The sequence below is a fragment of the Salvelinus alpinus genome, chromosome 3 (genome assembly GCF_045679555.1).
Source record: "Salvelinus alpinus chromosome 3, SLU_Salpinus.1, whole genome shotgun sequence".
Lineage (NCBI taxonomy): Eukaryota > Metazoa > Chordata > Actinopteri > Salmoniformes > Salmonidae > Salvelinus > Salvelinus alpinus.
In genome coordinates this window covers 38,490,972-38,513,782 of record NC_092088.1, presented here as the reverse complement: position 1 = coordinate 38,513,782, position 22,811 = coordinate 38,490,972, and the positions used below count along the sequence as shown (strand labels likewise).

The 22,811-nt window shown below is 41.6% G+C and overlaps 1 protein-coding gene across 2 annotated transcripts in view; it reads left to right on the top strand.

Annotated features, from left to right (window-relative positions):
• Positions 1-22,811, top strand: part of LOC139570669 (sorbin and SH3 domain-containing protein 1-like) — an 86,343-nt gene that overhangs the window by 35,883 nt on the left and 27,649 nt on the right. The window contains exons 3-15 of one of the 2 annotated variants that reach the window (XM_071392745.1): positions 6,289-6,331; positions 7,777-7,872; positions 8,593-8,709; positions 9,765-9,874; positions 10,205-10,349; positions 11,051-11,205; positions 11,637-11,682; positions 12,362-12,376; positions 12,530-12,607; positions 14,261-14,296; positions 14,525-14,621; positions 15,927-16,041; positions 17,613-17,696. In XM_071392745.1, coding sequence (XP_071248846.1) covers positions 7,839-7,872; positions 8,593-8,709; positions 9,765-9,874; positions 10,205-10,349; positions 11,051-11,205; positions 11,637-11,682; positions 12,362-12,376; positions 12,530-12,607; positions 14,261-14,296; positions 14,525-14,621; positions 15,927-16,041; positions 17,613-17,696 — 1,032 coding nt within the window. In that variant the 5' untranslated portion in view covers positions 6,289-6,331; positions 7,777-7,838. The other variant, XM_071392744.1, reaches the window with a different exon arrangement.

Below are 22,811 nucleotides of genomic sequence, written 5' to 3'. Positions count from 1 at the left end.
ATGGAAAGGGGTTGGGGGAAAATAAAGAGAGGGAGTGACAAAGAGAGTCAACGTATCGTACATACATTTGGAAACTACGCTCACAGATACCAGAATACTTAGCACCCTAACCACCGCTCATTCGGATTAGAAATGCAATATATATTTACGCGTAGCTGTCTTTCTTTGTCGTCTTTCTGTTGAAACCAATCGATCCGTCTATGGGTATTGGCTCGATGTAAGGCTCTGGTCACAATGTCCTTAGTTGTAGAGCTTCTCTGGTCTTGGAGTGTTCGTTAGAATAGATACTTCCGAGTCAAAGTTCTAGGACCACTTTTTACATCCACAGCTGCAGACTGTGAATGTTTCTTGTCTCCTAGGTAGGTTATCTTCTTCTGTAGAGATTGAGAGTTTCAGAGTTTCACCATTTCAAATGTATGGACTACCGTCCCATGTTTTCTGGTCTGGGGAGTTTAAACCATTTCATAACGTTCACCTCACGCTGTAAGTCAGGCTGGTCTGTAGAGTTTAAACCATTTCAGCCGTGTAGCCACCGCTCCACGCTGTCTGGTCTCAATACAAAGTTTCTAACCATTTCAACGTGTGGACCACAGCCTCACGTCTTTTTGGTCTTTTAGTTTTAACCATTTCGTAATGTTCAGCTCACGCTGGCCGTCTGGCTGATCTATATGTTAATTCTTAGCGAGTCCTTTTAAGCACTCTGGCCAAAGGGGCGTTCCGTCATGCTGACACAAATTCTGAGCTCACTTGGGCGTGGCTACTGACTGTGCATAGCTTATATGAAAAACAATTATCTCATTAGAAAACTAAAATCACATTTCTATCTTTTCAAAAATACTCTCATACTTAATCATTTATTTTATACAACATTTAGCTGTAAACTTGACAGATAGGATGTGTTTCCTTCCTAACTTACAGTTACTTTGTTATACCATCCTTAATGACATCACAAAATAATAAACAATGTGACAGGATTATTCTTTAGACCGCCTCCACCGGCCCATTCTTAACATTCCTATTTTAGGAATATTGTTCTAAAGTTCATTCTCTTGGAGAGAAAAGGTTTTGGCGGAAAAAGTCTCTGTAACAAAGGAGTTTCAGTCTTTCAATACTGCAGGGCAAGGAAGAGAAAGTTATTTCTAAATTTACAACCCAGTGTTAAGGTGTTAAGACCGGCTCGGACCCCCTTCCCCTCTTCTGTGGGAGTGAGGGGGTCTGGCTATCTTCAAGCATTTGCCTAGCTGATGGGTCCTTTGATCCACTGTCAGGAGAGTCATAACAGTCCCCCTCTGGTGGGTTCAACCTTGGTAGGATTTCTGCAAGCTGCATACCACCACAAGAATGGCCTGCGGATGTCCTGGTTGGGGATCGGCGTTGCGGTCCCGTCATCTGGTTGTCCAGGCTGGTAGATCTAGGAAGTAACTTAAGCAGATGTTAACAATGCACACTTACGAAAAACACAATTACATTTCTTCCCCAAATGAGCGGCGTTGTGGCACTAACTGATGGTTGTATGGGGAACTTGTTTATGGCTCTATCACTTCCTAAGTGTCAAAGAAAATGAAACAAAAATGAATAAGAGCATAAACAAAAGATATACAAAATATAGTTACCACACCTTAATCATCTAATTGGACTGTATTCTATATACGTCCATGGTCTTGGCTAAATGACCCTGTCATGGCATTGTGTCTAATGTCATATCTAGGGCGTTCCTACTTAGCGGTGTGTTGCTTAGGGCACTATCCTTAGTTGATAACTACATGATAAGTCTACAGCTGTAAGGCACCAGCTTCAGACAATCTACAGGGATGACCTATGGGCCTCTGGGTAGAAACTGGTGAGTACGGTAGCTGTAGAGTCAAAGGCCTCAGAGTACATTTTCAACTTTACCAAGGCTGGTATTTTGCTCGGACCCTTAAGTGATCATAGCATAAATCCTCATTAAATGTTCCGTTGTACAGTGTGTTTATGCTTACACAAGCGCACATTCCAAGGGAAAGAAAACCAAGTATCCTGGTAGGCTGCAACCTGTTCAGAATGAGTCTGACATCGTCCGATAATTTTCATGTTAGTGCCTGGAGGTCAGTAAGAATCGTTGTCGACCTCAAACCATATGCAAAGGGGACCTGTAGATGTTTTACTGCAAGTTACTGTGTCTTACACCATTGCAGTGGCGATAGGTATGGAGTCTATTTCATAGCTATGTTATCCACAGAGGAGCTAACCTCACAACGGAAGTACTCTATAAGCACTGAACCAGTCGTACCCGGTGTGATCATGGTTCATGACTTCTCCTGAATGGAGGGTTCTATTTATTAGTGGCGTGTGTGTTAACCATCAGAAGAGTGTTCTGGAGATTCCCTTCCACATGTTGCAACCTGAGTGACTACTATCTCCTCTGTCACTGTTATCAAGGGCAATTTGACTTGTTAGGTCTCTAACCTTCTTACTGAGTTTGGCTGGACTGACTGTTGCTGGCATTGGTACTGGTACCCAAAGGGAAATGTTATCCTACTGGAATACATGATTAGAGCATTTTACTAGTTGCATTGTAGTTGAGACTACATATTTCAAGTAATGATTATTGTTGCCATTTGTTTTGGAGGTGGAAAGTCCACTGGACTTCTTTTACAACCAGTGTGGTACACCTCAGTGATATCTCAGATGAATTCTAAGGTTATCCACGTTGAGGGGCCTGTCCTCTCCTCTTTGTTCTCATGGGGAAGTTTACAACTAGATTTGTTTCCTGTTCTGGCGGCCTCGTACAGTATGGGCTGTTTGAGTTGCGTTTTATGGTCATATTCCCCACAAAGTGGAGTGGTTGTTCGCAACTACGCGATGTGTCATATCGACTATTCGGGGTCTGAGTGGAATTGGCTATTGCGATGTTTTTGGCATTTTGCTTTGCAACATTTGTATCAGAGTCTATAGACAAAGCTTGAGGCCTTGTTTCTTGATCGAGCTGGCCCATTGAGCTGGCCCTGAATAGGGTCTCGAGTGAGAGCGGGAGTAATTTATCTCGAGAGTCATGACACTGGTATTGTTTGTGTACATAATCATACCACTAATGACTAATGAGGTGAATACCCTTACATACCTTCCTAGGCTGCTCATTTGTTCTGTTAATGTGTTTGAGTTGATGTGTTCTGGGTCTCTCTTGTTCCACTTAAAGTAACTCTGGACGTCTTAGATCCTGTTTCAGCATGTAACACAGCCATAGGTGTGGCCTTTCTTTCATAAGCTGGATGCAGCTATGTTATGCATCAGTGACAGCAGCACAGATAGGACTACAGTTCAGTGTGTTAAAGTGATTCATGAAAATGTTAGTTCAAATATGATTACTTGATCCATCCATGTAGGCCTATACAATGTCATCTTTTTCATGTTCAAGTGCATTACTGTCAAAGACGGCGGAAGTAAAAATACATATTTGGACACTCAAGATTTAGCCTACTGTAGTAACTGAAATATAGACACTGACTGTAGGCCTATAACTCTCACATGTAGCCTAATATAATATTATTACTTGCAGTAAAATAATGTTAATTTTGTCTCAGGAATAGGAGTGGAGAAATATGATTTCTTTCATTCGGCATCTTGAGAGAATGCAAATGCATGTTTAGGGGCCGTGCAAAAGTGCTGTCTTTGTCAGCGACATAAAAGCTGACGGTAGGGTATTTCAACCATATATTTCTACCACATAAAATATGCATCCAAATCTTCTCAGATTCATGTTGGAGCGTTTTCACAGCTTTTCATTTCCTTGAAAACCTTCAAACGTATGTCATTTGGAAATATATATAAAAAACTGTTTTTTGGAAATGTTTGCAAATTTATTTAAAAAATAAAACAGAAATACCTTATTTACGTAAGTATTCAGACCTTTTCCTATGAGACTCGAAATTGAGCTCAGGTGCATCCTGTTTCCATTGATGATGCTTGAGATGTTTCTACAACTTGATTGGAGTCCACTTGTGGTAGATTCAATTGATTGGACATGTTTTGGAAAGGCACACGCCTGTCTATATAAGGTCTCACAGTTGACAGTGCATGTCAGAGCAAAAACCAAGCCATGAGGTTGAAGGAATTGTCCGTAGAGCTCCGAGACAGGATTGTGTCGAGGCACAGATCTGGGGAAGCGTACCAAAAAATGTCTGCAGCATTGAAGGTCCCCAAGAACACAGTGGCCTCCATCATTCTTAAATGGAAGAAGTTTGGAACCACCAGGACTTTTCCTAGAACTGGCCACCTGGCCAAACTGAGCAATCAGGGGAGAATGGCCTTGGTCAGGGATGTGGCCAAGAACCCGATTGTCACTCTAACAGAGCTCCAGAGTTCCTCTGTGGAAATGGGAGAATCTTCCAGAAGGACAACCATCTCTGCAGCACTTCACCAATCAGGCCTTTATGGTAGAGTGGCCAGACGGAAGCCACTCCTCTGTAAAATACACATGACAGCTCGCACCTAAAGGACTCTCAGACCATGAGAAACAAGATTCTCTAGTCTGATGAAACCAAGGTTGAACTTTTTGGCCTGAATGCCAAGCATCACGTCTGGAGGACACCTGGCGCCATCCCTATGTTGAAGCATGGTGGTGGTAGCATCATGCTGTGGGGATGTTTTTCAGTGGCAGATACTAGGAAACTAGTCAGGATCAAGGGAAAGATGAATGGGGCAAAGTACAGAGAGGTCCTTGATGAAAACCTGCTCCAGAGCGCTCAGGACCTCAGACTAGGGCGAAGGGTCACCTTTCAACAGGACAATGACTCTAAGCACACAGCCAAGAGTGGCTTTGGGACAAGTCTCTGAATGTCTTTGAATGGCCGAGCCAGAGCCCAGACTTGAACCCGATCGAACATCTCTGGAGAGACCTGAAAGTAGCTGTGCAGCGATGCTCCCCATCCAACCTGACAGCTTGAGAGGATCTTCAGAGAAAAATTGGAGAAACTCTCCAAATATAGGTGTGCCAAGCTTGTAGCGTCATACCCAAGAAGAATTGAGGCTGTAATCGCTGCCAAAGGTGCTTCAACAAAGTACTGAGGAAAGGGTCTGAATACTTATGTAAATGTGATATTTCTGTTTTAAATACTTTTGTAAACATTTCTAAAAAACTGTTTTCGCTTTGTCATTACGGGGTATTGTGTGTAGATTGATGAGGAAAACATTTAATTTCATACATTTTAGAATAAGGCTGTAATGTAACAAAATGTGGAAAAAGTGAAGTGGTATGAATACTTTCCGAATGCGGTGTATGTGTAGCCCATGTATCTGATGCTGTCTGTCCTAAAAGAGTGGCATGTCATACTCTTTTTTTCCAGACAGCATCAGATACATGGGCTACATTTAGTAAAACAGAGGGGCGCTGTTTCGCCGCTTGGATGCTTTCTCTGTTGAGGTAGTTTCAGCCACTTGTGAATTGAAGGAAAGTTGGCGGGTGCACAGTGCGCTGTTCGAATGCTGGAATTATTTTGGATGAACGTGCAAAGGTAACCTATTTTTTTGAAGACTGGCCTCTGCCTGTGGCCTCCAAATTACTAAGTCTGCAGGTAATGACAGAAGAGAAGATGCATGTAGGCCTATCTAATTATAGACAAGGTGGCTAACAAATAGCCTACCAAATGTTGGAAATTATATGCAGAAAAATATCAGAAATAGAGGTAACAGTAGCCTGAGTAGGCAAAGATGACTGGCCAGGACCGTGACGCATGCGGACATCAGTGGACGAGTCAATTATAATGTGCTTTCCTCTGCCCTTTCCTCTGACGCATGCCAAGATACTTACAACGCCTGGATAGGTATTTTTACGTATCAGTTAACCACATCATACAGTATGTTTTAGCGATCTGTCAGATGCTTGCAACTTCTGAGCAAGGTAACATGACCATAGAGTGGATAAAACGTGCACAGGTAGCCTATTTTTTTAAGTGATTTGTTTGACAATCAGATGAAAACATCATGCCTGGCTGTGTTCACACCATATTAAAAGGTAATACATTTACAGCTAATTGACATGCCTTTACTATTATGCTCATAAATAAATTGTGCATGCGCAAATAGGTGGTCTCACACCCCCTCTCAAAACAAATATTTTCCAACATCCCTGATTACTGTCAGTTTCGACTATATCCCAGCCTATTCCTGCCTAGAAACAAACTGCTGCTCAAACTTACTGGTCTCCCCATGATGGCCCATAAAGAAACTAACTACTATGCTGTAAATTAATGCATTTTGCTCAAATCTGCTTTCCTCTACAATAACTCTCCCTCTGACTTTCTTTTGTTCCAGGGCTGACCAACAGAGGGCAGTGTGAGATTTGAACAATCCTACAGTAAGTTTCATCCCCTTATTTTTCTCATGTCTCTCATTATACTGCATAGCTCAGTTCTGTGGTCCCAGAAGGCTTTAGTGATGTTTAGGGTCTTCAATCCTATGTTTGATCACAATGCCTGTTCATTTGGTAGAGTGTAAAATGATCAAGTTCATTTTGATAATTGAAGCAGCATAATCACACCAGAAATATGCCTATCGTATGTTACACCACTAACCATAAATTCGAGTCAATCAACTAAGCATTGAGAAACAAGCAAAAGCAATGAACAACAACAAAAGTGTTATTTTATGAGGGAGGGCTAACATACAGTAGGCTACATGTTAGAGTGGGCAGAGTTAGAGATGGCATGCATTTGAGGCATTGACAGTTTAGGGGAAGGGGACACACAAATGCTGTCTACTCATCAGAGGGAATATCACATGGTAAGATGCAAGATGTCATCACCGTTCCGTATGTGATGTAGCATACACATCATTTTAAATAGTTAAACAGCAATTGTCCGTAACATCTGTTACTGTACACTTGTAGCTCTGTTCTCTGTAGTCAAAAGTACAGTGGTCCACTGTCCTTTATGTTTCCAAAGGTCATTGTTATAGCGATCTGCCACTATCAGCTCCTTTCTGCAATATGTCTTCCAGCTCCACTTCACCTCGATGTTATTTGTCTCAAAATATGTGTGTTTTTTTCTTTCATGAGGATGTTCTGTATGTAATAACTGTCTACAATGTCTACAATGTTAAGTATTGCAGTGGTCATCAGCCCCAAATTCCCCCAAATCTGTTGTATAATACAGAAAGACAGGGGTATACTATTTGGCTTACCCCATTCTTGGTGAGGTTCAGGTAAATACATTTGTTTACACCCAGGGATCGAATGGAGGGGGTATGAGAGGGGATGGTATCTCTCTTGTTAACAAAAAATACATAGTGCATCTCTCTTGTTAACCTTTTACTGCAGTGGGCTAAATCAGGGTCACACAGAGTGATTCTTGGTAGTCTTGAACAAATCTACTTTGAAACAAAGTATACACCTCACGTATTTGGTTATGGGCTTTAAAACAGAAGACACCTGTACAGTACAATGTCAGATATCGAGTTGAAGTGTATTATATTTTGAGTTCCCAATATTACACTTTATATACATCACAAAAGATTGAATTGAAATATAACAAAACTGTTTGACACAGAGACACCGGATTTTCATTAGGTTTTTTGAAATAATATTTTTTAATTATGGAATTATGAAAAATATTAATAACATTCCACCCATGAGGCCAAAGAGGGCGCTTTTGGTCATTGACTGCAGGAAAGGGCTACCTTGATCTTGACAATTAATACACTTAACACACCTTCCCTGCCAATGCAACTGTATACTATTCCCCCTGTTCACTTTTCACAATTTGTCCCCAGCTTACACCTGTACACTGTCTGTTGTTTTGGTAGTTCCTCCGGTCTCCTCAGGTCCTTGCTGTTTGTCTGCAGTCAGAATCACCCCTCTGACAAGCATGAAAGGCTCTCCTGACCTAATTCCGGCTGCAGGTGAACACACTCATTAACTCCTCCTCCACTCCTCCAATCCTCCGTCTCATTTATCTTTCATCAGCCTGTGCTCTAGGACACCTCTGACACACTGGATATGCCGAGGAGGATCCTTTCAATACTCACTTGCTAACGATGTGCATTCACTTTAAACAACAGTAAGCTACTGTAGTGTCTCTTTTTTACCTTTATTTAAATAGGCAAGTCAGTTAAGAACAAATTCTTATTTACAATGACGGCCCACACCGGCCAAACCCGGACGACGCTGTGCCAATTGTGCGTCGCCCTATGGGACTCCCAATCACGGCCGGTTGTGATACAGCCTGGAATCGAACCAGGGTGTCTGTAGTGACGCCTCTAGCACTGAGATGCAGTGCCTTAGACCGCTGCGCCACCGTTGTACTAATTGGATATAATGACAGACTGATGGTGTTAGCATATAATTAATGATATGGATGTGGGGACTATTAGTGTTGGTCTGGATTGGACATTTTCATTCTATTTTTATAATTTGGGGATTGAGGTAACATGGATTCCCTCAGGACCTGAGCCAATAGAGCTGTGGTGATTTGAAGCTTACTGAGAATAGATTCAAACAGAGTGTAGAATTGTGAGGTTGTCTCACACATTTTGGCATTGAAGAATGAGTGACTATGGGGCATCCGATGTAAGTCAATCTAGTGGTAACATCCTTGCATGTACCTGTCTATCTGTCTATAGAGCTGGACCCTACAAGGGTGTGTAAAGGGAAGGGGGTCGTGACTCTGAGGGCCACTCTGGTACACATAGACGACGAGGACTGCGTCAGTAAAGAATCCAACGTCGAAACAGCACCAGGTAAGTCAACCAGATTGCTACAGCTGCTCTCAAGACTTAGATATCTATGTGCATTATATCTAATATCTCTGATATTATGTTGAGTTTTCTTTCTATTACAGAGTCGAGTGATACGCTAGCATCGCTCTGTGAAAGTGGTCAGGTTAGAGAGCTGATGTCTAGCTGGAGTAATAGCTGATGAGACAAACTATTTCAAAGTGGAAGGAAATGTTCCCGTTAACAAAATAGGATATTGTAATATATTGATTATGTCATAGTATGAATCACTAACTTTAATGACCATTTAGTCATTTGTTTTCCATAGTGATCTTGATGGATATGGAGAAGAATTCACCGTAATTCACAAGCTTTTCTGTTCTTAGAGGTCTTAAAATGTTTTATATACTACAAAAGTTCAGCTGGGCTCACTTATACACATATTTCAGTATGTTTTGATATTAAAGTGAGAACTTGACACATTTCAAAGTGTATTTATATTTGGTTGCCCAGCACAACACAGAATCATTGACCATGATTGCTCATATTTCCATGTGTTTCATCAAAGACCTCTTTTGTTCGGACCGGCCCACACTGCACTTTGGAACCAGGGCCTTGACTGTGGACTTGTTTGTTGCCTTCAGCATGTTAGAACTGAGCTGGAGACTGGCCAAGGCTTTTGGGGAGATGCTTTATTTGCGAGCCTGAATATAAAGGCCATTGGAACAAACAGCCTTTACAGACCACTGAATAGGCGCCTTGTTCTGATAACAAAGTTCACAGATTGCGGGAGAATCATTATTTTATTTCTCCATGGGGATATTAGCATCTATGTACGGGAAAAGCACTATGGGAAGCTTTTTGTCCCTGCAGGATTATCCAGTGATTTATTTAATTGAGGATTAATTGTTTCCTGTTTGTAGTTTGGTGTTAATCTCTGAAACAGGTTCATCGCCAAAAGGCAAACATTGCCAAGAGTACAGTAGTTTGTGTATCTTTCAGTATTGTTAGGTTTCTGAGAGGATCGTCTTGCACTGCTATTCGCTGGCCAAAATGAGATTGTTTTGGGATCATTTCAGGTAGTTGGATCGGCCAGATCAATGGAGACAGCTCTCTAACAGGATTGGCTGAGGGATGCTTCCACGACATCACAGCTGATTTACCTACAGTCAACAGAACTCAACCCCAGGTATGTATTATCTAATCAGTGAATAAGCTTTTGTGAATTTCCCCTATTTATGGGATAATACTGTAAATTGGATAATGCTATGCTTGTTTAATGTGATTAAAACCAGATTTAATTGTGATAGAAATAGCTATATTTGGTGTATTTTTGCTGTTGCGAGTCAATTGAAGTGATTATTTCTTTGCAAAACCAGAATGTATTAATATGCAACTTCTTGGCCTTTTACTTAGTTTATTTTTATTATCCAAAACTTCTATAAGAGAGGAACAGCATCACTTACAATTTCATTAATAAAGATAAACAGCATCACGAGTTTTATTCACTTATTACCAGGGAAGTTCTCCTGTGAGCACCGAAGAACACCAGTTTCTTGCCTTTGACATTCAGAGCCATATTACATCGACAAAGGCTCCCTCTGCCTACCCGTCCACCACCAAAACTGTCAACCCAACCATAGTTCTGCTACAACACAACAGAGGTAAGCACCTCTGATTCTGGGTAGTACTGTATGTGGGTTGTGGGTGAAATTGCCATGCAAACAGTTGACCACACTGTGAAGTATGGACTCCATTGATTTGTTTAAATGGAAAGTTCCGACACTGAAAGCTTTTTTTAAGTAAATCAAAAGTATGGAACATCAGATCAATCAGGTACAACAATGCTCCAGTGTCCTTCACTTTGTGTGCCAATAGCAGTTTTGTTATCAATATCTGTTTCGTCGTCAGATATTGCTGCATTGTTTTTTGTGCATTCATGTGTCCGGGATGCGTTTTTCAGTTGACACAGCATGCTGAATATGTTTGCCGTCAGCCTCATGTCGGCCCAATGCGCCAAGTTTTCATGCTCCTGCTCTGAGATATTGGATTTTTTTAAATCTCACGGATGGAGAGTACTCAATGATATCTGATTGATAAATGACTTTTACATATCATTTGGTATCTCAAGCTAAGTATGTTCATTGCCGTGGTTTTTGTCTGTTCATAATCATGTTTCACCATTGAAATTACTGTATGTCATTTGCATAGTATGCTTGTGGATTATACGGGGTAAATTGGTTGCCCACCATTTATGTAGACCTATAGTACAGGTCATCTACTCATCAAGGGAAACACATTTTGACTAGTAGAACCCACTGTCGGGCTTCTCTTCCCTTTGACACAGCAATGTTGGCTTTTTCAGATCCCACCCCAGAGAGGGACAAATTGTCTGATCCAGGACCTGTAGTTGGGGCAGAGAGAGAACAGAGCCAACACCCAGATATGGACGGCAAGAGGATGAGGTTCTCACAATCCCCTGTCTTGGGCCCACTGAACCAGCCCAACCTGCCAGTACGGGTAAGAACACAAACCTATGTACAGTCCAGATGTTATGAGTCGTGCATAATTGTATGAGGCCCGAAAACATTGTCATCTACTTTGTGCCTTTTTAAAATAATCTTCACAGGGCATTTTTTATTTGATGCTGAGGAGTACACATGGCTACAGGAAGATGTTTAGGGCTGGGGGTTCTACCCATGCTGCTGATAGCTATTTTGGTCCGCTCATACAGGAGTAATAAAGGCCCAGTATAGTACTTTTGTGATATTTAAAAATATATATATATATATTCTGATTTATCAGCACCCCTACTTCCTGCAGCTATTGGAGTACAGTGTTGAAAATCTATATGCCTCACTGCCAATCGCCAATCCACTCTTACCCATATATTTGTCAGAACCCCTGTTTATTTTTAGATATGGCAAAAACCAGGACTATGTTCTTTTCAGAACACAGAGAAGTCCAAGGACTGGTACAAGAACATGTTCAAACAAATACAGTGATCCCTCGCCACTTCGCGGTTCACTTATCGCGGATTCGCTATTTCGCGGATTTTCATAATGCATTTTTTATTTTTTTTTGGTGCATTGTGCTCTGCATTCTGATTCGCTAAAAACTCACTCCCGCTTCTTGTATCAAAACATGCTACGAATTGTGCTATCATTTTGTCGTCTCGTGCAGTTATGTGTACGTACATAAAACAGCTTGGCAAATTTACATTAAGTTGGCCAGGAAGGAAGGAAGGACTAACGCTTGGTCGCTTAGCAACCATGGTGCGAATGGCCACTGAACTTAAGCGAGTAGCTGAGGAATGGGACCCTTTGATGAGCCGTTCATTACAGTTCTCCAACGTAATCGATGGTGGCATGTCGGTGTACAAGGATCTTTTTGCAAAGAAGAAAAAAGAGCGACAACAGCTGCCTATCACTATGCTCTTCTCCCGAACAAACACACCTGCACCGCGGGCTTCAGAAGAAGAGAACACTGCAGAGCGCAGTCAGGATGCAGCGGCCCAGTCTGAAGAGCAGTGAAACGGCCTACACGTGAGTCACTGTATTTGTATACATGTAATAGTTGCTAATTGTAAAAAAAAAAGAAGTTTTCTATTTCGCGGATTTCACTTATCGCGGGTCATTTTCGGAACGTAACCCCCGCGATAAACGAGGGATTACTGTACACAGAATTCCAGGTAAGGGGATCATCATGAACATCAAACTCACTGTCCTCGTGTGTGTTTGACTTGATATCAGTTGTTTCTGTCAAGCCGTTGTCTTTGTGAGTCTGTGAGTGTGTTCACTGCTGTCACGCTGTGTGTGTTTTGTGTCTCCGTCACCTCGCTCAGAACCTGTTGAGGAAAACCCATACCGCCCCACCTACATATTCCCTGAATTCTATGATCCTAGACAGATGAAAACCACAGGTACCCAATTGCAATCATGGCTCCACTTCCTGACTTTACTAATCATGTATAATTCCTTCTTTATAATGACCTTATTACTGCATTGACTCTCCTTTTGTTACTTACCATTGCCTTGATAGAATTGAAAATGGGTCAGTAAATTGAGCACTTGATTGCTTAGCGAAACTAAGAGTGAGACTAATAGAAAACTACACTGCGAATTCACTTGAACTGTTTGATATTTAACATGAATGCAAAACATAACATTTCGCATTAACTAATCCATACACAATGGATTGGAAGCTCTGCTCATGTTTTAAAATGTATATATATTTATGTACAGACATAGCTAGATTTGAGCCACTAGATGATGCTCAAGTGCATGGATTACAACAACCAAGCACGACAGAGAGGCTTTGTATGTACTGTCCAGGCAGTAGTAGACCACACGGCCTGTGTTCCATCTACAGTATAATGTTAGCCTTTTTACACTAGACTAGTTTAAATCGGTCTAGTCGGTGTAAAAACGCTGTATTTGTGTGTGTATGTGTATTCAGTTATTCTGTATTGACCCACTGAAATAATAGTTCTTTAGCTGTTTGTACTATCTAACAGTTTACTATTTGTACTACCCATCTAACAGTTGACAGTTGTTTTTAAATCATAAATGCCATTGCATGCCGTTTTGTACAGTATGTACTGTGTATAGATCTACTTCCTTTCCCTTTGTTTCTGCTCACGTCTGCTTCCAGGCAAGCTGATATGTCTAGTTATTCACTGAATCGATCAATCAATTGATCAATAAATCAAACAGTTGATCGAAGAAGGTTTGTACGAAATGTGTAGACTATTCCGAGATTTCCAAGAACAGCATTACTTATTCATAAGGATGTTAATCGATTGGATCCATCTTTAGAGAAGTAATGCTTCTTCCAAAGGGTTTTGACTGACACAACCTATGAATAGCACTCTATTTACAGTGTGTTTGAAGAAATATAACGTCTGAACTAATGGAATAAAGGACATACTGTACTGGGCAATTACAGAAGAGGAGGAGACGCTTACTGTGCCCTTTGAAGAGCTGTACCGGGTCTTATAGCCTTAAATGTGATATAAGGTTCTGGCTATACCCTGCGTTACAGCAGAAATACCTGAAATACATACTGTATATATCAGCATAATGTATTTGAATTTGAGAATTAATTTTAATCGTGATTAGATGTTTATAATAATAAATATGGCCCCTCCAGGAAAGCTATTGTTGCAGATGCATGTTATTGCTATAACGTGCCTTTTTGGTCTGTAATCCCCCCCCAATATTTTTTTTATTTTTATACAATTTTTTATTCTTAATCACGCTTCTGTTCTATATAACTTCGAACATGCGTTAAGGCAGGATTTCCCAATCTCGGTCCTATAATAAGCAGTTCACAGAGTACAGTCATTATAGTGTGGCACTGCTGCTACCAAAGTGACCTCTACTGGTTAGAGTGTCTACAAATGTAGCACCACTTTAACAAGCTAATTTAAATGACAATAGATTGGGTCACCCTTGATTAACATTGCATAGCTTAGACCCTATACAAGTGGAACTGCCAGTGGATCAACCTTGTGTATGTTAGTAAGTACATGTTTATAGTCAATAGATACTAACGTTTTTTCTCTCTCTTTCAGATGATGGTCCCTCCCCCTACGGTTGTGTGGAAGATGGTGAGTTTTGGCAATTGTCATTCTCATAGATTGAGAAATTAACATGATATCCATATTGTGATCTCAAATAGCATGATCTTTGGATTTTGTTTACATTTTACTGTACAATCAAATTGTACAGTAGACACTTTCATCACTGGGAAGAGATGTCAGTTTATTTCAGTTTAAGCTAAACATTACAGGCCGCTTTCACAGCAGTGTCTGTTGTTCTTGTGTGTTTATGTTCAGTGAAAGGGGTCCCACGGTCAAAAAGTGCAGCTGAAGTTGACCATAGGTCGTCTATGCCTGTGCCAACCCGGTCCTCTTCCCTCTTCCCTTCCAAAAGGTAAGTCCTTTTCTATTGCCGCTTCCCTTTAACATGGATAGTAGTATAGTATATCCGCGAAGACCTCTTAACCCATTGAACTCACTCTTCATAATACATTCACTGCCTCTGCAGAGCAGTTCACAAGGTCGATGCATTTTTGGTAGCAATTTTACCCGAGGGACTGTAATGAGATGCAGTAAGAGGTATACGATTATATTCATGTTTGGTGTGATAGTGAATGTTTAATGAGGTACAGTGTACATACACCACGTAACATGTAACCGGCACACTTGAACACATGCTTGTCAAAGATTTAAGGATTCAAATGTTGTGTTTATATTAGATGTTTGTTTTTTTAGGAATTAGAAGTAGACGAGCAAAGAGCAGTACATCTGTTCCTCACCTCTGATGTTGAATTGCGGTAACCGTGGTAACCTCCAGTTAGGTCCTCCCTGACCTCTACTACCTCAGGTGCTTGTTGTCATGCTAGATGTGACTAAACAGCCTCCTCACCTCTCCCCTTAATGTTAGTGCTGACAAAGAACATCCACTCTCCTAGGCGTGGGGAGGAATGAGTGATTCATTAATGAAGGAAGACAGGTGATAGAGGATAAACTGTTGCGCACGGAAGCTGAGGATGGCGTGCCTGGTTGGCTCTAGCGCCTTCCTTGGTGTATATATGTTTCTTCTAGTTACTGTACCTCTAGCGTTTGAACCTTCTGAGGCCGCATTTGTGTTTGTTGACCGCTTGTGGATTATTCTCTTCTCTTTGACAATTACTTTTGTGTTTTTACAAGTAACATTTGATGAAATACCTGGATTTTCCCACTACAATAAGCTGTTTGATCCGTAACTAACGGGTGTAATAGAAAGCATTTGTTTCGAACTTACGTAAAAAATATTCAATGCAACACTAGGCACAATTGTTTTAGTCTTTGCTTATTCCCAGTGGAATCATAGTGGAACCAAGGTGGAACCAAAGGAACCATAGTGGAATTCTATATCCTGAAGCAGATCACATTGAAATGCAGGAAATGCAGCTAGGGTCTTTGGTTCAGTTTACTTAGCTAGCATGGCTCGATTCATGCCTTGACATGACTGTATATTTTATTATTTATAAAAAAAATTATAAGACAGCTCTGATGGAGAGAGCGAGAGAGAGAACGACATGGAAAAAGAGATGGAGAGTGGGAGGTGGCACGAGCTTTCCTGTATGGGAAAACGCTGTTGATAATAGAGCTGTCACCAAAAGAACTAGCCCCAGCCGGTTGCCATGGAGACTGCTTGACTTGATAGGGATTTGCTCTCCCCTCCCTCCTGCAGAAACGAGTGGGAGCCCCCTGACAAAAAGGTAGACACCAGGAAGTACCGTGCCGAGCCCAAAAGCATCTTCGAGTACGAGCCGGGAAAATCATCGGTGCTGAAACTGGAGAGAAAGGTAACGACAGCCATGCATCCAGTGCCACGTGTGTGTTTCTGTGTTTGCCTCTGCAGTCTCTATACTACGCATGTTCTGTAAGCTGTTTCCCTCTAAGAGCTTAGGGTGGCTGCTTCACTAACTAGGGCAGCTCTAGTAGGCAACGTATGTATAGACTGAATTTCCATGTGTACAACATTCCTAAAGGGGGATCCTATTACAATGACAGATGACCTATCTGGCGGTGTGTAGGTATCACTTACAAGCCATGGCCATTGTCTTGCAGTGTTTCAACCAACGGCTTGAATTGGCTTGAATTGGCTTGAATTTGTTGGGAAAGGAGTTGGACAAATGCCTGTAAAAAATAAATAATGCAATGGATATTGTGACATCAGGCAATGTCCTTGTGGGGTGTCTTTTTTCATTACCTTTGACAGTATGAATACCGGTAGGTAGATCATTGTCCCAATACAGTGTGCACTACCAGGTTTCAATTGAAATGATAGAATCAACTCCATCAAAGAGGAATTAAAGGCCCACTGTGATATTTACAGTCATTTTTAATGGCATGCACCCATTGATTCTTAAAGAGTATCACTTATAAATGCCTCGTGAGAGTCATTAAGGAGTAGGCCTTTAAATAAATGCTGCATAAATGTTTAAGCTGACAGTTGGTTTAGCTAGCAGCCTCTTTGTGTGGCTCATACATAATAGAATAGAGTTGCATCTCCTCTACAGTAGAATAGTTATTTGATTATATCATAATGCAATCATTGTTTGTCTTTTATGGTAAGCTATTAAGGGTTATGATGCGGTTTTGGACCAATCCCAGTGGCACCACATACTGAACAGTAGAGAACAGGGCCTTGTTCATGCTGTCCATCATTGTCAGACAGACACTGCATGTGACGTGACAGTCTCTGTAATTACAGACCACGGTCAGTGGTTCTGTGTCAGGTTCCTGGCAGCATTAGCGGTGGACTATACGGTCTCTTACTTTCATTTAGCCTATTATACTGTAGCTGTAGTTCTGTCGATTCTTGTCTTTCTCATTGCCATTGTGGCTCAATGATTGATATAAACAAATCAAATCAAATTGACATGCTAGTAAACTATTTATATTAACATTTAGAATAAGTACAATAAGAATATTTCACAAATAAGAACACAAAAGCAGATGGGACCCATGAAAACATGTAGTATTACACTTGCTTATCTTCTCTTACACGTATGCACACACCGCACACTACAGTTGAGTACGATTCAGATGACTGCTTCATATTATTTGTTGAAGTCACATGTTATGTGCATTCTATGTCTTTATACATTTGAGAACAAATCAGTATAAGATCCTAATTCCAAAATGTCCTTCTTTTTTTCACCTGGGATAATTCACCGGCACATAAAGACAAATCTTTAGGAATTATTTCTGATTGTGAACTCTTGTTTAGAAATTCATTATGTCGGGAATGTTGTCTGGATCACATCAAGAATGTGTCATAGCCTCATTGCCTGTGTCTGTAAATGATGTGCTGTCTGAACTGTCTTCTCTTTGTCTTTCTCCTCTTTTCCTTGTTGCCATGGCCCTGTAGACTCAGGACATAAGTCCAGAAGATGTACATTTAGAGAATGAGCCTTGGTATAGATTCTTTTCAGAGATGGATTTTGATAAAGCGGTAAGTGGTCACAGTCTTAAAGTGACGGTGTATTTAAACAATGCATGTGATAATAACATCCATGTTTAAATGCCTAAACAAACTATGTCTGTCCGTAACGACAACTCCAACAACTTTTGCAAACCTTTACTCAACATTAACCAAAAACGTTATCCCCTCCTAAAACTCGCGTAGTGGGGCCTTACCTTGAGTTATTGCCTGCTATCACTTTTCCCAGCTCTAGGTAGTCAATCAACTCTAGATATACAGTGGGGAGAACAAGTATTTGATACACTGACAATTTTGCAGGTTTTCCTACTTACAAAGCATGTAGAGGTCTGTAATTTTTATCATAGGTACACTTCAACTGTGAGAGAAGGAATCTAAAACAAAAATCCAGAAAATTACATTGTATGATTTTTAATTAATTAATTTGCATTTTATTGCATGACATAAGTATTTGATACATCAGAAAAGCAGAACTGAATATTTGGTACAGAAACCTTAGTTTGCAATTACAGAGATCATACGTTTCCTGTAGTTCTTGACCAGGTTTGCACACACTACAGCAGGGATTTTGGCCCACTCCTCCATACAGACCTTCTCCAGATCCTTCAGGTTTCGGGGCTGTCGCTGGGCAATACGGACTTTCGGCTCCCTCCAAAGATTTTCTATTGGGTTCAGGTCTGGAGACTGGATAGGCCACTCCAGGACCTTGAGATGCTTCTTACGGAGCCACTCCTTAGTTGCCCTGGCTGTGTGTTTCGGGTCGTTGTCATGCTGGAAGACCCAGCCACGACCCATCTTCAATGCTCTTACTGAGGGAAGGAGGTTGTTGGTCAAGATCTCGCGATACATGGCCCCATCCATCCTCCCTTCAATACGGTGCAGTCGTCCTGTCCCCTTTGCAGAAAAGCATCCCCAAAGAATGATGTTTCCACCTCCATGCTTCACGGTTGGGATGGTGTTCTTGGGGTTGTACTCATCCTTCTATTCCTCCAAACACGGCGAGTGGAGTTTAGAGCAAAAAGCTCTATTTTTGTCTCATCAGACCACATGACCTTCTCCCATTCCTCCTCTGGATCATCCAGATGGTCATTGGCAAACTTCAGACGGGCCTGGACATGCGCTGGCTTGAGCAGGGGGACCTTGCGTGCGCTGCAGGATTTTAATCCATGACGGCGTAGTGTGTTACTAATGGTTTTCTTTGAGACTGTGGTCCCAGCTCTCTTCAGGTCATTGACCAGGTCCTGCCGTGTAGTTCTGGGCTGATCCCTCACATTCCTCATGATCATTGATGCCCCACGAGGTGAGATCTTGCATGGAGCCCCAGACCGAGGGTGATTGACCGTCATCTTGAACTTCTTCCATTTTCTAATAATTGTGCCAACAGTTGTTGCCTTCTCACCAAGCTGCTTGGCTATTGTCCTGTAGCCCATCCCAGCCTTGTACAGGTCTACAATTTATCCCTGATGTCCTTACACAGCTCTCTGGTCTTGGCCATTGTGGAGAGGTTGGAGTCTGTTTGATTGAGTGTGTGGACAGGTGTCTTTTATACAGGTAACGAGTTCAAACAGGTGCAGTTAATACAGGTAATGAGTGGAGAACAGGAGGGCTTCTTAAAGAAAAACTAACAGGTCTGTGAGAGCCGGAATTCTTACTGGTTGGTAGGTTTTCAAATACTTATGTCATGCAATAAAATGCAAATTAATTACTTAAAAATCATACAATGTGATTTTCTGGATTTTTGTTTTAGATTCCGTCTCTCACAGTTGAAGTGTACCTATGATAAAAATGACAGACCTCTACATGCTTTGTAAGTAGGAAAACCTGCAAAATCGGCAGTGTATCAAATACTTGTTCTCCCCACTGTAGCTCTATCATTGTACAGTATATACAACACATTGTTATGTTTTTCTTTCTACTATCAGTCGGAAGTGGGTCTGTGGCAAAGAAATGCAGATAATTGTTTTGTTATGCTATAATTGTGTCTTTCCACTTCAATAACCCCTGGAAGTGTGCTGTCTTATATAAAGAAAAAATCCCCTTCCGTGCTGTATATCTTGGTGACTGCTCTTCATCTGTGAGGCTTGCTGTGCTTGGATTGTAACTTAGCTACATCAACTATGCTGGCAGCTGAGCATTGTATGACGACCTACAGCAGAAGTGTCTCCTGTCCGGTCATTAGGCGATTTACATTTTTGAACATTGTCCATATGTTAGGCTAATTATATACCCAATTCGGGTTAGGTGTCCTACTGCTACTGTATATGATGATAAAGAATAATTGATGAACGCTACAGCTGTCGGTGCAGTTGGCCATCTTTGTATTTTGTCCCTTACAACAGGATCCTCAAGGCTATGCCAACACTGGCACCATGCCGCCTGTGCCATGTCATTAACTCAGCACCCATGTGGAACTCTTTTTTTTGTTGCATTTATGTGCACCCTGCAAATGAGGACACATAGCATACCCCAGAGGACTGGGCAAGGTGATTCAACTGTGGGTAATACTTTAGTTCAAGACTGTTATACCCTTTTCACACAATCATGCTGACACGAACCGTATTGTGCTGGCTCAGATATTTTCCTATCACGTGGTCCTTTCCAGTAGAGTCTCTGACAACTATGGTAGATAAAACCAGGCCAGCACAATACAGCTTGGCTCTGCTTGGCTCAACCCGGGAGTGTGAAAAGAGTATTACAGTGCCCACACAATCATTACATGTCAGGCCTTATTGAATCAAGGAGTGCTGTCTAGTCTGGTTTACAGTGCATTCGGAAAGTATTCAGACCTCTTGACCTTTTCCCCATTTTGTTACGTTACAGCCTTATTCTAAAAAACTATTCTTGGGTATGACGCTACAAGCTTGGCACACCCATTCCTTCTCTGCAGATCCTCTCAAGCTCTGTCAGGTTGGATGGGGAGCGTCGCTGCACAGCTATTTTCAGGTCTCTCCAGGGATGTTCGATCGGGTTCATGTCTGGGCTCTGGCTTGGCTACTCGAGGACATTCAGAGACTTGTCCCGAAGCCACTCCTGCATTGTGTTGGCTGTGTGCTTAGGGTCATTGTCCTGTTGGAAGGTGAACCTTCACCCCAGTCTGAGGTCCTGAGCGCTCTAGAGCAGGTTTTCATCAAGGATATCCCTGTACTTTGCACCGTTCATTCATCTCAATCCTAACTGGTCTCCCAGTCCCTGCCGCTGAAAAACATCCCCACAGCATGATGCTGCCACCACCATGCTTCTCTGGAGCTCTGTCAGAGTGACCAGCGGGTTCTTGGTTACCTCCCTGACCAAGGCCCTTCTCCCCGATTGCTCAGTTTGGCTGGGCGGCCAGCTCTAGGAAGAGTCTTGGTGGTTACGAACTTCTTCCATTTAAGAATGATGGAGGCCGCTGTGTTCTTTGATTCATTTTTTGGTACCCTTCTTGGTACCCTACCCCACCTGTCTCTGAGCTCTACGGACAATTCATTTGACCTCATGGCTTGGTTTTTGCTCTGACATGCACTGTCAACTGTGAGACCTTATATAGACAGGTGTGTGCCTTTCATGTCCAATCAATTGAATTTACCACAAGTGGACTCCAATCAAGTTGTAGAAACATCTCGAGGATGATCAATGTAAACAGGATGCACCTGAGCTCAATTTAGAGTCTCATAGCAAAGCGTCTGAATACTTATGGAAATAAGGTATTTCTGTGGGGGTTTTTTTATACATTTGCAAAAATGTCTAAAAGCCTGTTTTCACTTTGTCATTATGGGGTATTGTGTGTAGATTGATGAGGAAAACATTTAATTTAATACATTTTATAATAAAGCTGTAACGTAACAAAATGTGGAAAAGGTCAAGGGGTCTCAATACTTTCTGAAGGCACTGTATTTACTATAGTATCTTTTCCAAGTGAGGGCATGTTGTCAAAGTTGAATCATAAGTTTGATATACAGTAGGCAGCTTGACAAATACCGGTAGGCTACGTGCCTTGGGCTCCAGTTGACACCAGACAAGTATTCAGACTCACTGGCTGCCCACAAACAGATGTTCTGTCTCCTTGCCTTCTGCTTTGTAAGTCAGTCAGGACCAACCTCCACAGCGGAGTCTGCCTGGAAACCACACCCTGGATCGTATGATGCGGAGCCACTGACTACATGAGATCATATTCTCACGTCAGCTGAACACAGGGCAGGCTTAAGAATCTCTCATCTTCCCAACCTTGTCTTTAAGTCAGTGTTATCCATGGAAAGTATTGTCTGACTCAGACTCCAGCCACTCCTGTCCTGCAACTCCTGGTTGGTTATATTAGGATTAGGAGGGGGTAGTACTAAAAACTTGGCCTCCAAGTAGGATGGTTTCCAGATGAGCTCAATTTGATGTCTGACTAACTCAAAGCTCCTGCTACACCTGGTATGTGTAGTATTTGACCCTCAAGGGGTGGGCTAGACATGCCGGCACATTGGGGTTTGATTGGCATATCTCTTCTTGGTTATGGTGACTCTACAGGCTGCTTGTAACCTCTATGAGTTCTCAGAGTGCTCATGGGATGATGACTCCTTCTTAGAAGGTCTAGTGACTCTAGACTCCATGTATGTCCATTTAACACATGACAATCAACCTGTGGAGGAAACCTGAGTATTCTTTCACAATATATACAGTACCAGTCAAAAAGTTTGTACACACCTACTCATTCAAAGGCTTTTCTTCATTTTTACTATTTAATACATTGTAGAATAATAGTGATGACATCAAAACTATGAAATAACACATATGGAATCATGTTGTAACCAAAAAAGTGTTCAACAAATCAAAATATATTTTATATTTGAGATTCTTCAAAGTAGCCACCCTTTGCCATGATGACAGCTTTGCACACTCTTGGCATTCTCTCAACCAGCTTCATTAGGTAGTCACCTGGAATGCATTTCAATTAACAGATGTGCCTTGTTAAAAGTTAACTTGTGGAATTTCTTTCCTTCTTAATGCGTTTGAGCCAATCAGTTGTGTTGTGACAAGGTAGGGGTGGTATACAGCAGACAGCCCTGTTTGGTAAAAGACCAAGTCCATATTTAGGCAAGAACAGCTCAAATAAGCAAAGAGAAATGACAGTCTGTCATTACTTTAAGACATGAAGGTCAGTCA